Source organism: Neoarius graeffei, chromosome 11, assembly GCF_027579695.1.
Source record: "Neoarius graeffei isolate fNeoGra1 chromosome 11, fNeoGra1.pri, whole genome shotgun sequence".
NCBI lineage: Eukaryota > Metazoa > Chordata > Actinopteri > Siluriformes > Ariidae > Neoarius > Neoarius graeffei.
In genome coordinates this window covers 13,561,795-13,576,518 of record NC_083579.1, presented here as the reverse complement: position 1 = coordinate 13,576,518, position 14,724 = coordinate 13,561,795, and the positions used below count along the sequence as shown (strand labels likewise).

General features: G+C 45.0%; 1 protein-coding gene across 1 annotated transcript in view; it reads right to left on the bottom strand.

Moving 5' to 3' along the window:
• LOC132894117 (zinc finger protein 271-like) overlaps positions 1-14,724 on the bottom strand; it is a 269,182-nt gene that overhangs the window by 116,075 nt on the left and 138,383 nt on the right. Inside the window, exon 10 of the mRNA XM_060933443.1 lies at positions 10,823-11,904. Coding sequence (XP_060789426.1) covers positions 10,823-11,904 — 1,082 coding nt within the window. The remainder of the gene's footprint in view (positions 1-10,822; positions 11,905-14,724) is intronic.

Below are 14,724 nucleotides of genomic sequence, written 5' to 3'. Positions count from 1 at the left end.
GGAGCAATGCCAGCGGGCTTTTTCTGAGGTAAAGGCTGCACTGTGTGGGGGGCCACTGTTACACTCCCCTGACTTTTCTCTCCCTTTTATATTGCAGACGGATGCGTCGGACAGAGGGCTGGGGGCTGTTTTGTCCCAGGAGGTGGAGGGGGAGGATTGCCCAGTGCTCTACATTAGTCGGAAGATGTCAGTGCGTGAGGGGCGCTACAGCACCATAGAGAAGGAATGCCTGGCCATCAAGTGGGCGGTCCTTGCCCTCCATCACTACCTGCTGGGATGCCCTTTCACCCTCTGTTCGGACCACGCACCCCTCCAGTGGCTCCACCGCATGAAGGATGCCAACGCGCGGATCACCCGTTGGTATCTGGCACTCCAACCCTTTAACTTTAAGGTGGTCCACAGGCCGGGGGCGCAGATGGTCGTGGCGTACTTTCTCTCCTGTCGGGGGGGGTGGGGGGGGTGGTGGAGTCGGCTACGGGCCGGACGGCTGCCCGGCCTGAGTTGGGCGGTGGGGGTATGTGGCAGTGGGAGCGTGGTCAAGGGTCGATCTGTGACCGGAGGGCAGAGTCAGGGAAGGTAAGTGGCAGAATCACTACACCTGATGTGAATTAACCTGTGTTTATGTGTCTTCCCAGCAACCACGCCCTATATAAGGAGAGAGAGGGGGAAGAGGAAGGGAGCTCTCTCCCGCACCAGAAGACTTGTGTGTGCGACTGGGAGAGTGTGAAAAGTTAAAGCTGAAAAGCTAAAATAAAAGAGTTTTGGAACTCAGTTCTGGCCTGCCGTACTTCTGTGCTCCACCCACCCACTCTGACTTTTACAGTATTATTCATAAAAATGATGTATTATAACCAAAATTAAACATTTACACAGCTGTAATTGTAAGCATAGTAAGGGGAGAAAAAAAACAATCAGTAGCTAGATGGGTGCTGTCCACATATCTTACTTTTTTACATGAACAATAAAGTAAATAGGCGGCATTTATAACATTTATAAACAGTGCAACCTACACTGTCTACTCACTGCACTGCATTAACATACCTCAATTCAAAGTTATCTCTTACTTAAAACATAATTAACCTTTTGGTGTGTCCTGCAGGATTCTGGTTCTCACGTAAACCATGGCATCTTTTGGGCTTTGAAATTGTCTCTCAGTTCCATTGTGCGTGACACAGGGACGTGCAGAGTAAGAAAGGCCATATCGAACACCAATCCGTCCACGGAGTAGTCGCCTGACTTCGCTAAAAGCAGACCTAGCTTGTACAACAGTGGGAGGGAAATCCGGGAATATGGAGATGGCGGTTTCTTTGAAACAAAGAGGACCGGACTCCCGGGCACGACGAAGAACCTCGACACAGTCCTGAAAATAATGTAATTTCACCACTATGACGCGGGGTTTACCATCTGGTCTCCTTGCCTAGGGACCTCTGTGTGATCTGTCAACCAGGACATCTTTGTCCATGCCTAAAACTTCTTTCAGGAATCTCAAAACATTGGTTGGAGTGCTTGAGCCCAGTGTTTCAGGAACATTTAATATACAGATGTTACAGCGTCTCAATCTTCCCTCCATGTCAAGACATTTTTATTGTAGATTGGTGTGGCAGCGGGGGCGTGGTCAAGCATCGGTCTGTGACCGGAGGGCGGAGTCAGGGAAGGTAAGTGGCAGAATCACTACACCTGAGGTCTATTAACGTGTGTTTGTGTGTCTTCCCCAGTGACCGTGCCCTATTTAAAAAGAGAGAGCGAGAGCAGAGGGAGAGCTCTCTCCCCAACCAGAAGAATTGTGTGTGTGCGTGCATGGCTGGGAGAGTGTTCAAGCTGAAAAGCTGAAAATAAAAAGAGCTTTTGAACTTAATTCTGGCCTGCCGTCTTTCTGTGCTCCTCCCACTCATACGAACTGCCACAGTGGTGCCGAAACCAGGGAACGGAGCACAGGAAAAGAACAGCCCCATGGAGTCCTCCCCCTTTGCAGACCTGGTCCACGCCCTTGCCACGGCCCAGCAGAGCCAGCACCAGGCGCTAGTCGCCCTCTGGAAGGAGCAAGAGCACTGGTTCGAGGCCCTGGTGTTGGCGCAGCAGGAAGATCGACAGGCGTTCCGGCACCTCCTCGCGTCAGTGGGGTCCACCACCTCCACTGCCGCAGGCCCTTCTCCCCTCATCCTAATTAAGATGGGCCCACATGATGACCCCGAGGCCTTCCTCACGCTCTTCGAGCAGGCAGCAGAGGCCTCGGGCTGGCCGGTGGAACAGCGCGCGGCTCGCCTCCTCCCCCTGCTAACGGGCGAGGGGCAGCTGGCCGTGCTACAGTTCCCCGCCGACCATCGGCTGGTCGACGCGGACCTTCACCGGACCGTCCTCCAACGGGTGGGGCGCACCCCCGAACAGCAGCAACAGCGCTTCTGCGCTCTGCGCCTGGTGGAAGTCGGCCAGCCATTCGCGTTTGGCCAGCAGCTCCGGGACGCCTGCTGGCAGTGGTTGAGGGCCGACAACCGCGACGCCGAGGGAATCATCGATCAGGTGGTACTGGAGCAGTTCATCGCCCGCCTACCAGAGGGGACCGCGGAGTGGGTCCAGTGCCACCGCCCGGCGTCGCTGGATCAGGCCATCGAGCTGGCGGAGGACCATTTTGCAGCTGTTCCGACGGCAGGACAGCGGACATCCTCTTCTTCCTTCTCCTCTATCTCTCTTTCCCCCTCTCCTCCTGTGTCTCGTCCTCACCCCGTTCCCCCACCACGGAGACGGGGGCCGACCCCACCCCAGCCGGCCCATCACACCCGCGGTGCCCTCCCATTTTTCCCTTCTGTGTCTGTCTCTTCCCCCCCTCAGGTGTAGTGATTCTGCCACTTACCTTCCCTGACTCCGCTCTCCGGTCACAGACCGATGCTTGACCACGGCCCCGCTGCCACAATTGGTTACCTCCATCTAGAGCTTGCCCACCTTGTTTTGCAGCAAAGCCATGAGCATGTTGATAACCCACGTTCCATGTCCGATATGGTTGCTTTAGTTTCCACAACAGAGCGGATTGTTGCAGTGTTGTTTGCAACCTCTGATTTTACTGCTTGTAGTTTGGATTTTATGATCTCAAGTTGCTCAGCCAGCACAGTTTTCATCTCCGATCTAAGCAGAGTTGCAATGACGTTTTTTAGAGAAGTGAGGATTTCAACTTTCAAGTTTGCTACCTCCTTATGTACGCCCGGTTGCTGCTGAGCAGAACTGTTGCTGCTCCCGCTGGATGTAATGCTCGAGCTCGAGCCTTTGGGCCCAGTAGCGGAAGTTCTTCCGGTAAACTTAAACTTTCGTAAATTGTTGGCCATTGACGCAACCGTGTTAAAATAAAACTAATGAAAACTATAAATGACAAAATTTATACTTAAAGCAATGTTTGTTTGGGTATAAAGTGCCTAAAAAACTATTTTGAACAGGATTTTAGCAGAGCTTGTCGAAAGCACAACCTACCACATTGTCTGCTCACTAGCGCCACCCCCCATGGGTGAAATCTCATGTCATCTCATTATCTCTAGCCGCTTTATCCTGTTCTACAGGGTCGCAGGCAAGCTGGAGCCTATCCCAGCTGACTACGGGCAAAAGGCGGGGTACACCCTGGACAAGTCGCCAGGTCATCACAGGGCTGACACATAGACACAGACAACCATTCACACTCACATTCACACCTATGGTCAATTTAGAGTCACCAGTTAACCTAACCTGCATGTCTTTGGACTGTGGGGGAAACCGGAGCACCCGGAGGAAACCCACATGGACACGGGGAGAATATGCAAACTCCGCACAGAAAGGCCCTTGCCGGCCACGGGGCTCGAACCCGGACCTTCTTGCTGTGAGGCGACAGCGCTAACCACTACACCACCGTGCCGCCCCATGGGTGAAATGTTTAACCAACATTTATTGGATAATGGCATGAATGAGGCCAGAATTGCAAACAGTGAAGGTCTCTTGCCCGGCAAGTTTCCTACTGTAAAGCAGGGTAGGCCTGGTCATCATCAAGCTACTGTGGAAAGGAGGAAGAAGTGGACTAAAGAGCTTAACGTTGCAGTTTTTACATGAATAAATCATTGGATGATTAGGGAAATCCTGTTCAAGGATACAAGAGAAGATTTCATGTATTATGGAAGGAAAGGGAAATCTTTGCTGTGTCTGAGCAAAGGTTGTGTGATCAAAGAAGGGCAATTGTCAACAATGGTTGATTGACAGAGCTGGATTTAGAATCAATCAGAAGACGAGTCTTGACATTGAAGGTGGGTGTCCACAACAATGAGGATGAAGATCGGCAAGCCATAGCTATTGAGGACCCAGAAAATAGAAGAGTAGACAGACAAGAAAATGGAATAGAGGAAACTGAGGATGTTCAACATTAGCATTTTAGAAGGTCATACACTTGAGGGAGAGTACCTGGAGACACTAAACAGAATATTGGACATCGCGAAAGAATATGGTTGTAGCGTTCCCTATGTGTGGGTGGAGCACAGAGGACGGCAGGACAGAGATCAGGTTTATCACTTGGCTTTATTGTCACACTTTTCAGTCTAACAATAATCGCTCTAGCACAGACACACACACAACCGGCGTCTGGTTCAGGGATGAGCTCCTTCCGCTCTCGCTCTCCCTCCTCAAATAGAGCGCGGTCACTGGGAAGACACACAAACACAGGTTAATTGCTCTCAGGTGTAGTGATTCTGCCACTTACCTTCCCTGACTCCGCCCTCCTGTCACAGACCGGCGCTTGACCACGCCCCCGCTGCCACAATGATCTTTGGAGGACTAAAACCCTTCCGAAAAACTGACAGAACAAGATTGGCTTCCATTACAAATAAATGCCGTCCTTTGTCATATTAAAATGGCTTCAGTCACTGAAATAAATTAAGTAATTAGGGCTGCGGAAAACCACATAGCCAAAAATTGATGGCTTAAGGAAAGCAAGAGGACTGAGAACAAAACTTGTTAGAAGTGACAAATGAGCCAGGATACTGACACAGTAACAAGACACATTAACATAATGGAAAGAGAATGAAAGGGCAAACATAAGAAAAGCCGTAAACATACAGTACTATATTGTAAGTACTGTCAAGCTAGAGGACTGAGAAGAACGAACCTTGGTGGAAGCAACGAATAAGCCAGGTGTAACAGTATCCTAATGTGGGTGGAGTACAGAACCATGGCAGGTGGGAGTTGATTTCACACACATGCTTTATTTTCCTTTATTTTCTTTGCTTTTCAGCTTTACTCGCTCACAGTCACACATGCCCCCCCCACACACATACATATTCGGGTCAGGGAGAGACCCCTTCTCTGCTCTCCCCCTTCTTTTATGCTTGACCATCCCTGCAACAAACACACACACACACATTGACACCAGGTGTAATAACCTGGCCACTCACCTTCCCAGACCCCGCCCTCCATTCACAAACTGATGTTCGGCCACGCCCCCGCTGCCACATACCCCCACCGCCCGACTCAGGCTGGGGAGCCGTCCAGCCTGCAGTGGACTCCCCCCCCGATGGGACAGGAAGTCCGCCACCACCATCTGCACCCCTGGTCTGTGGACCACCTCAACCTTTAACGGCTGGAGGGCGAGATACCAACGAGTGATCCATGTGTTGAGATCCTTCATGCAGTGGAGCCACTGGAAGGGCATGTGGTCCGAACAGAGGGTGAGAGGGCGCCCCAGAAGGTAGTATTAGGGGGCAAGGACCACCCACTTGATGGCCAGGCACTCCTTTTCAATAGTGCTGTACTTGCTTTCATGCAATGAGAGCTAGCAGCTGATGTACAGCATGGGACGCTCCTTGCCCTCCACCTTCTAGGATGATCATCCCCATTTCGAGCATGGCCATGAGTTCATCCCAAACCACCATTTTTTTTTGTGTTTGGGCAAGCAGTAAGGGCGGCTACGCGCCACCACCCCTGGGGGCGTCTCAATGTGGTGTTCTATGAGGTGGGTGCGGCCGGGAAGGAGTGAGAACACGTCAGAAAATTCCTTCTGCAACTTGGCTACCTTCGTGAGTTGTGCCCGTGAGAGGTGGTCCCCACAAGGGACCGGAGTGGTTCAAGATGTTACTTTTTTTTTTTTTTTTACCTCCGGCCCCAGCTCTGCCTTCTCTGGAACTACCAATGCCAATACCACAGGGACCCCCTCGTCCCAATGTTTTAAAAGGTTGAGGTGGTAAATTTGCAGTGCCCCACCCCGATCCGTTCACCTCACCTCATAGTCGACGTCCCCAACTGACTGTGTGACCTCGAAGGGCCCTTGCCACTTGGCGATTAATTTGGAGGCTGACGTGGGCAATAATATGAGCACTTTGTCTCCCGGTGTGAAATCTCTAAGGCGCGTGCCCGTCATACGGCCGGATTTTACATTCTTGTGCCTGCCGTAAATTCTCCTGGGTTAAGTGCATGAGGGTGTGGAGTTTTGTGTGCAGGTCGAGAACGTATTGAATTTCATTTTTTCTAGGCAAAGGTCCCTCCTCCCAATTTTCTCGTAGTATGTCTAAAATGCCACACGGCTTACGCCCATATAATAACTCAAACAGTGAGAAACCTGTGGAGGCTTGTGGGACCTCACGTGCTGCAAATAACAGGGACTTGAGCCATTTCCCAATTACGTGCATCCTCACTTACAAATTTCCGAATTAAGTTTTTGAGTGTTTGATTAAACCTTTCCACTAAGCCATCTGTTCGTGGGTGATAGACACTGGTGTGGATAGACTTAATTCCCAATAACCCATACAGTTCACGCAGTGTGTGTGACATAAATGTAGTGCCTTGGTCTCTCAGGATTTCTTTCGGAAAAAAATGGTGATCTGAACTGTAGACAGTGATCCATCAGCTTCCAGTTCATGGCAGGGCTGTGCCATGGTGGTTTCCAGGTTGTTCCTGACCATCCAAACCACTTTCCTTTCAGTTGAGGGTGACAGTTTGGGATTTATTGAAGCAAAGTGGCTTGGCAAAGTGACTACACCTCACAATAACTTGAATACAATTGTTTGAACTGATCTTAGAATTTGCAGTTGTTTAGAAATGGCTCCAAGAGACATTCCAGAGTTGTGTATATCTGCGATCCTCTTTCTCAGATCTGCAATGAGCTCTTTGGACTTTCCCAATTTACTCTGTGTTGGTCAATCCAATGAGTGCTGTAAACAAACCCTTTTTGTGAAGGCACAGAGAAGCTACCAGCTGTAATCAATCATGATCACCAACAGGAAGTTAAGAGACCTCGGCCTTGGCAAGATAAAAGACATTTTGGAAGTTTCAGCACCTCTGAATCAATAATCTAAATGAGCGTATGTACATTTTTGACCATGTATGTATAATTTTGACCCTGTGTTGATTTCAGAAAACCCAAAGAAAATTTTAACTTGTGCACCAAATTCGAAATTTTTTTTAAAGATGTATGTTGTACAATCATTCTGGCACAAAAAAGAACAGTTCAAAGAAATTACAGAAAGCCCAAATATTGCCATGACATTCATATCCAAGATGACATTCATATCACTGTATGTAAACTTCTGACCACAACTTTAGGTGTCATCGGTACATAGAGTTCCAAAGTAGCCATTTAACTGGACTAATCTCTCATTATCCAGGCCAATACTGGCAGCGGGGATATGTCTCTGCAATCGTGACTCAACTTCCTTCCACCACTTATGGTTACTTATTGGAGATGCGAGCAAGTGCTTCTGTTCTCATTTATAAGATGGGAAATACGGTTTTTCAAATGCTGAACTTCCAAATTAGAAGTTGAAATTCTATTTATGGTTTTGAGTATAAATTTAACCAAGGGAGACATCCAGTATTGATCCTGTGAGGACAGACATCGATCGCTAAAGCATACAGCTTTCCAAATGTCCCAAAATAATGGCTTCCAGTTTTTCAACCACTTGATCCAGATCATTAGCAGGCAAAATTTGGTCCCAATTTTCATTCTCAAGAGCTTGATAAAAAGGGATCTTGTGAAGTTCACGGCAATCCCGAATCAAAACTTGACAGCGAGTAGGTTTAAGCTTGTACCTCACTGGCAAAATAACCTCAGAATGATCAGTCTTAATTAGCATATTCAAAGGAGAGCATTTTCCAAAAAGGTGTTTGTGATTAGTCAACACATTATGTAAACACAAATTTCCTCTTTTTGGAAAGTCAACAAGTGCATTCCATCCAGATAATTGTTGCAGTTGGTTAATCTCCATCTTGTTCACATCATCACCGCAAATAAAAACCGTGTCAGGATGGGAATCTAAGACACTGTCCACAAGTTCAGTTATATCGGTCATAAAGTCAGATTCTTTATCGTTGTATTCAGGCAGATGATGAACACCACAAACTACCAACTGATGTCCCACAGGTAATCTTAAAGTCAAACATACCAGTTCATCAAGTTTAGATCTATAGACATCAATAACATCCAGGTTAAGTCACACATAAATGGGGATTTCACTTTTACTCCTATAATCCAGCTCAAACCAATTTCTCTCCCATGTAAATATATCTTATAGCTTGTCATGTTGACTATGCGGCATATCCGGTTTGAGGTGTCTCCCCAATATTATGCATACATCAAGATCATTCTTATTCAAATCGGCTTTGAATGCTATAACCACTTAACACTATTTTTAGTTTTGCCGAGACTGCAAACGTTTGTAAATAAAAAATTCTGGCACAGCAAAATCTGTATTTAATGTTCACGCAATAGCAGACACCTGCTGTGTGATTTGTATCAAGTTCGTCAGAGATACACCTCTAGCGAATTAGCGGGGAATTATCCTGCCGATGCTTTGCGACACAGGAATAGGCTTGTTTTCAAATGATATGGCCAAGTTATTGGTAAAATTCGTCTGAATCTCATAATGCTTATTGCCTCTTCAGGAACCTTGATATCTGAACAGACTGAACATTTTGAGATTGTGGTCAACAGCTGGGGCAGGTTTCAATTTTACCGATTTTCTGAGTCCGACAAAGTCCCTTTTCGGATATTTAAAATCAGTTTGCCGTTCTCAATACTTTTCTCCATCCATGTACTGGTTTCACTTTTGGGGCCTGGATTAACTTCCACATCCATACAAATGTGATGTTCCTTGGGTGCGATGATTAGAATACCATGCTTCGTCCATACGGATATCATTTGACATCTCAAACTTGGTCGGGAAAGGCGTCTTACCACTTTCACATTTGGACTATAAAATTCCATCACCAACACATTCTTTCCACAAAAATCTACTCCAACAACTCTATAATAGCTGAGCATAGATACAGCTGGGGCGGCACGGTGGTGTAGTGGTTAGCGCTGTCGCCTCACAGCAAGAAGGTCCTGGGTTCGAGCCCCGGGGCCGGCGAGGGCCTTTCTGTGTGGAGTTTGCATGTTCTCCCCGTGTCCGTGTGGGTTTCCTCCGGGTGCTCCGGTTTCCCCCACAGTCCAAAAACATGCAGGTTAGGTTAACTGGTGACTCTAAATTGACCGTAGGTGTGAATGTGAGTGTGAATGGTTGTCTGTGTCTATGTGTCAGCCCTGTGATGACCTGGCGACTTGTCCAGGGTGTACCCCGCCTTTCGCCCGTAGTCAGCTGGGATAGGCTCCAGCTTGCCTGCGACCCTGTAGAAGGATATAGCGGCTAGAGATAATGAGATGAGATGAGATACAGCTGGTATATGAAATCTTTGTATACCACCCAGGCTCAAATTAAATAAAAATAAGACCAGAGCTAAAAATCTTATGGCCACCATTACTGGCACCTGCGCACTGACAACTTCCACCTCAGAGGAACTTTCCTCTGTTACAAAGCTACAGTTGGCCGATCAGGTTCTGTGGGGTCTGACGGTGATCCAATCAGCGTTGATAATTCTGGGAGACTACTGATCCAACCTTGTGCAGTAGATGATGTGAATGTACTCTTGATGCAATGGTGTGGCAAGGTGCATATATTATTGTTTATATGTTATATTGTAGTCATGTTTCAAATGAGAGGAGATAATGATCTAAGGGAGCTTCAGACTGTGGAAGTGTGACGACATTTTCTATATAAAATATGAACGCCAGTATTAGATTGAGGAGTGCGAACACCATTATGAGTGGGTCCTAGAACATTCTGATTAACTTCTACTGAATTGAGAATGAACACGGATGCTGTTCTCAGAGGGTCTTCCAGGTTATCAAAATGTCAATGAATTGTTGGAGAATTTAATAATTTGTCTAAAGAAACAACCAGGTTTTTAGATGAAATGTGCAAATTCACAAAGGAATTTAGAAAATAGACCATGGGTCTGTAAAAAAAAAAAATTAGCTAAATCGACTGGGGAGACATTTCTTTTGAGACATATGTTAGGATAAAGAACTACAAACAGATTGAATTTTTGTTCAGGTTTTTGTATATTGCTGAGATCATCATTATAAATAACTTGCACCTTTTCCTCAACCAGTTAGGTGAGGCTGATAAATATAGCTTCATTTAAATGCTACATACTCAATTGGTTTGATCCACATTCCTGTTAAACATAGTACATTAAATTCCTGATTAGTAATAATTCCATTAACAATTAGTCTCATACTGCAGTACTACAATGAAAACAGTGTCGCAGTTAAATCATTACGTGTACGGTGGTAATTAATGACTACTTAAGATCAAAAGAAAAACAAAACACTTATTTTAAGCATCTTTAAGGTTACATATTTTTAAAAATGGTCATATAACAAACAAAGTTCAAAGTACAGGTCATTTTCAGGTTAATAACTAATAACCATATTTAATCTGACAACTTTAAATCATGCAATGTCTCTAACTTGATGCACTGGTGGGTCTTAAATGTAATAGAATAAGTAAATGTCTTTCCACACTGTGAGCAGTGGTACGGCTTCTTTCCTGTGTGAATGCGCTGGTGTTTCTGGAGATGACTCTGCTGAGTAAAACTCTTTCCACACTGTGAGCAGTGATACGGCTTCTCTCCTGTATGAATGCGCTGGTGTGTTTGGAGACAACTATGACGAGCAAAACTCTTTCCACACTGTGAGCAGTGATACGGCTTCTCTCCTGTATGAATGCGCTGATGTTTTTGGAGATCACTCTGATGAGGAAAACTCTTTCCACACTGTGAGCAGTGATACGGCTTCTCTCCTGTGTGAATGCGCTGGTGTGTTTGGAGACTACTCTGATGAGTAAAACTCTTTCCACACTGTGAGCAGTGATACGGCTTCTCTCCTGTGTGAATGCGGTGGTGTTTTTGGAGACTACTCTGACGAGTAAAACTCTTTCCACACTGTGAGCAGTGATACGGCTTCTCTCCTGTGTGAATGCGCTGGTGTTTTTGGAGATCACTCTGACGAGTAAAACTCTTTCCACACTGAGAGCAGCGATACGGCTTCTCTCCTGTGTGAATGCGCTGGTGTTGCTGAAGATGACTCTGCTGAGTAAAACTCTTTCCACACTGTGAGCAGTGATACGGCTTCTCTCCTGTATGAATCCGCTGGTGTTTTTGGAGATTACTCTGATGAGTAAAACTCTTTCCACACTGTGAGCAGTGATGTGGCTTCTCTCCTGTGTGAATGCGCTGGTGTTTTTGGAGATTACTCTGACGAGTAAAACTCTTTCCACACTGTGAGCAGTGATGTGGCTTCTCTCCTGTGTGAATGCGCTGGTGTTTTTGGAGATCACTCCGATGAGCAAAACTCTTTCCACACTGTGAGCAATGATACGGCTTCTCTTCTGTGTGAACGCGCTGGTGTCTTCGGAGATTACTCTGATGAGTAAAATTTTTTCCACACTGTGAGCAGTGATACAGCTTCTCTCCTGTGTGAATACGCTGGTGTTTTTGGAGATGACTCCGACGAGTAAAACTCTTTCCACACTGAGAGCAGTAATGTGGATTTCCTCCTGTGTGAAGGCGCTGGTTTGTCTTGAGTGCATTCTGATGACCAAAACTTTTTACACCGTCTGAGCAGTGGTGAATTCCTTTCTGTATATCATTATAAGATGTGTCAGAACTGAGAGTATCAGTTGATGTGGGCTCACTACTGGAGCATTTGGAGGGGATTTGAAGTTCATATTTAATCTCTCTTGATTCCCGAAGTCTCACATATTCTTCATAATGGCATCTCTGGATGTGTTTGTCGAGGTCAATTTGAGATGCATAGGAATGAGGCCATGTGGAGCAGGAAAACACCTGCAGCAGAGTGTCCTTTACTTCTGGAGAAGTGAAAGAAAAAATACCAGAAAATGAACATGAAATGCAACAAGATTATAAAATCTAACAACATTAATCCACTGTCAGGGAGAATATTTACTGAACCTCAAACATGCAAGATTCTACATGAATTAAGACTGAGACAAAAAAAGGTTGAGGACTAAGATATAGCAGCCTCTAGCTATGTAGGAATACTGCTAGATTCAACACGGTGCTGGAATAGCAGTTATGCACAACATTGGCCATAGCCCTGTGGGTCTGAGCGACCAAGGGGGAGTTGTTGGTTTCTGTCTGATATATCAAGTATAGGTAATGGCAAGCATAGCCTTATTTACAGCTCATCTCGGACTGAGAAGTAAACTCGGCCCAAGCATTCAAGGTTCTGAAAAGAGACAACAATGGGCCTTATTTATCGAGCCGGATATGATTAGATTTATCAATGGCATTTACACAAGAAAGTCTGTATTTTTACAACTGGATTTTATCTATGGATAAGGCTGCCACATTTAAGACATTTAGTTTTGATTATACACACATTTAATGAAATTAAATTTTGTGGGATTTTGTGAAACCCAGTTGATTCATGTTAATATAACTGATGAGAGAAAGCAAGCTAACATCCATAAATTAAGACATAAAAATAGCCATGCAGAAATGCAGGCATATAAAAAAGGGACACACTGCAACGGTTCAGACGGTATTCAAGTAGGTCTGCAGCAGTATAGGAATTTCCTTACTGCAGTATTTGAAGAATGCCAAGGTGTGGTTTGGAGTAATAAAGTAGACAAACCTCCATATGTTTGTTCATTCGTTCATCGGATGCTACTTGTTCCTTAATATTAGAGTAAGAAGTTAAAAAGAAACATTATTCAAAAGATTATTTCTGCATGGCATGACTCTTGGGGAATTATTGAATTTAATAATAAAAATAATATTTCTTGTTAAATTGCTTGATAATATAACCATCATCACATATGCTCCTGAAATAAAGCAAATGTGTTCTAATTGATTGTATAATGCTTGATGGGCTTCACTAACATCTGTATTAGTCAATTAACAACTTCACTTGGTTCAGACATGCTGCATGTATGTGTTCCAACTAATTTCTATACAACCAGTTGCTTGTATTGCACTGAAGGTATTAACTTTTTCCCCCTTGCGCGTTCCTGTAATAGACGACTTGCAACCACGTGATCAAAATGTGGCAAGGAATTAGCATCCGCCGTGATGGTGGTTATACAAAGCAACTAGGATGGCAGCCACTGAAAGCGGGTCTGTAAACAATGCTGAATTTACTCAGTATTACCATGATTTGAACAGTTGAACGAAGAGTCGATACAAAGAGTAGACAGATATATGTGGTTTTGACTCATATTATTTAAAAAGTCAGACTTTTCTGAAGACAAAATGCTTCTACCGACCATTGAGTACCCAGATATCATGTGCTATCTGTTTTGACTGCCGAAGAATCAAGTCTGACCTTGGATGAAACATAGCCCGTTTTCTGAGTGGGCGCCCAGTCTGGATTGTTTCTCATCATATAATTTTGCTGGTGCTCCTAGACGAGAAATAGTAACACGTGTTAAAATTATAACAACGACTGAGTGAACCACAACAAGAGAATGCTCATTTTTCAGCAAAATTCTAGCAACACGAAATAAAATTCTTCCATGATAATATTGAGAAAGTTTTTGAATCTCACTCGAAATAAAATGATTACTGCAAACACGAGCTGTTTTGGTTTTAGCCTGTGTTCAATCAGCCCTGCCGATGTTGGTCAGCCGTGCTTGTCTCCTCTCCGTACTAAGCCTCAGAGTTTCCTTGCCCTCTTTCCGAATCACGGACAAAATTCTAAAACAATCGGAACGTGCCACGGTCACGGGTACTGTTGTGACCACAAACATATACAGCACAAAGTTATAGAATAGCTAAAAGAATGCTTAAAGCAGTGGAAAAACAAAGACCCCACATTTCTATATCCACCAACATGGTCAGCATCCGGGTTTTTATTTTGCTTTGACGTCACTTGCAAGTCAAGGATATGAGGAGGTCTGACATCATTATCCTAAATTCTGTGTTTGCTGTGACAGGGCATGCGTTATTTCCAGGGCTTTGAACCAGAATTTTTTTCCTATTGGTTCATTCCGAACAGAAACGGAATTTTAATGTTTCCGGTTTTGGGTTCCACCATTAAATAGACGTTCCCAAACCGGTTAGAACAAAAAAATTTCGTTCCCGGAACGGTTAATTACGTTCCCTGTCAGCTGTTTAACAAATGGCTATAAAATTATGTCTCTGTCTCATCCAGCTTAAGCCAAATGTAGGCTAATTCTATTACAACCTTCATTAAATAAGACAAGAAATAATTCAAAACAATTATTATTTCAAATGTTGGCGATTTGGATTCTCAGTATGTCTTCCCATCTACACAAACAGAAAAAGTGCCAAAAATGAAAGAGAATTCGTTTAGTGTGTTACCAAAGGCTAGTCAGGCCCTATAGAGGGCTACCGCATGACGTCACCGCGCCGCGAGATTTTGTTAGG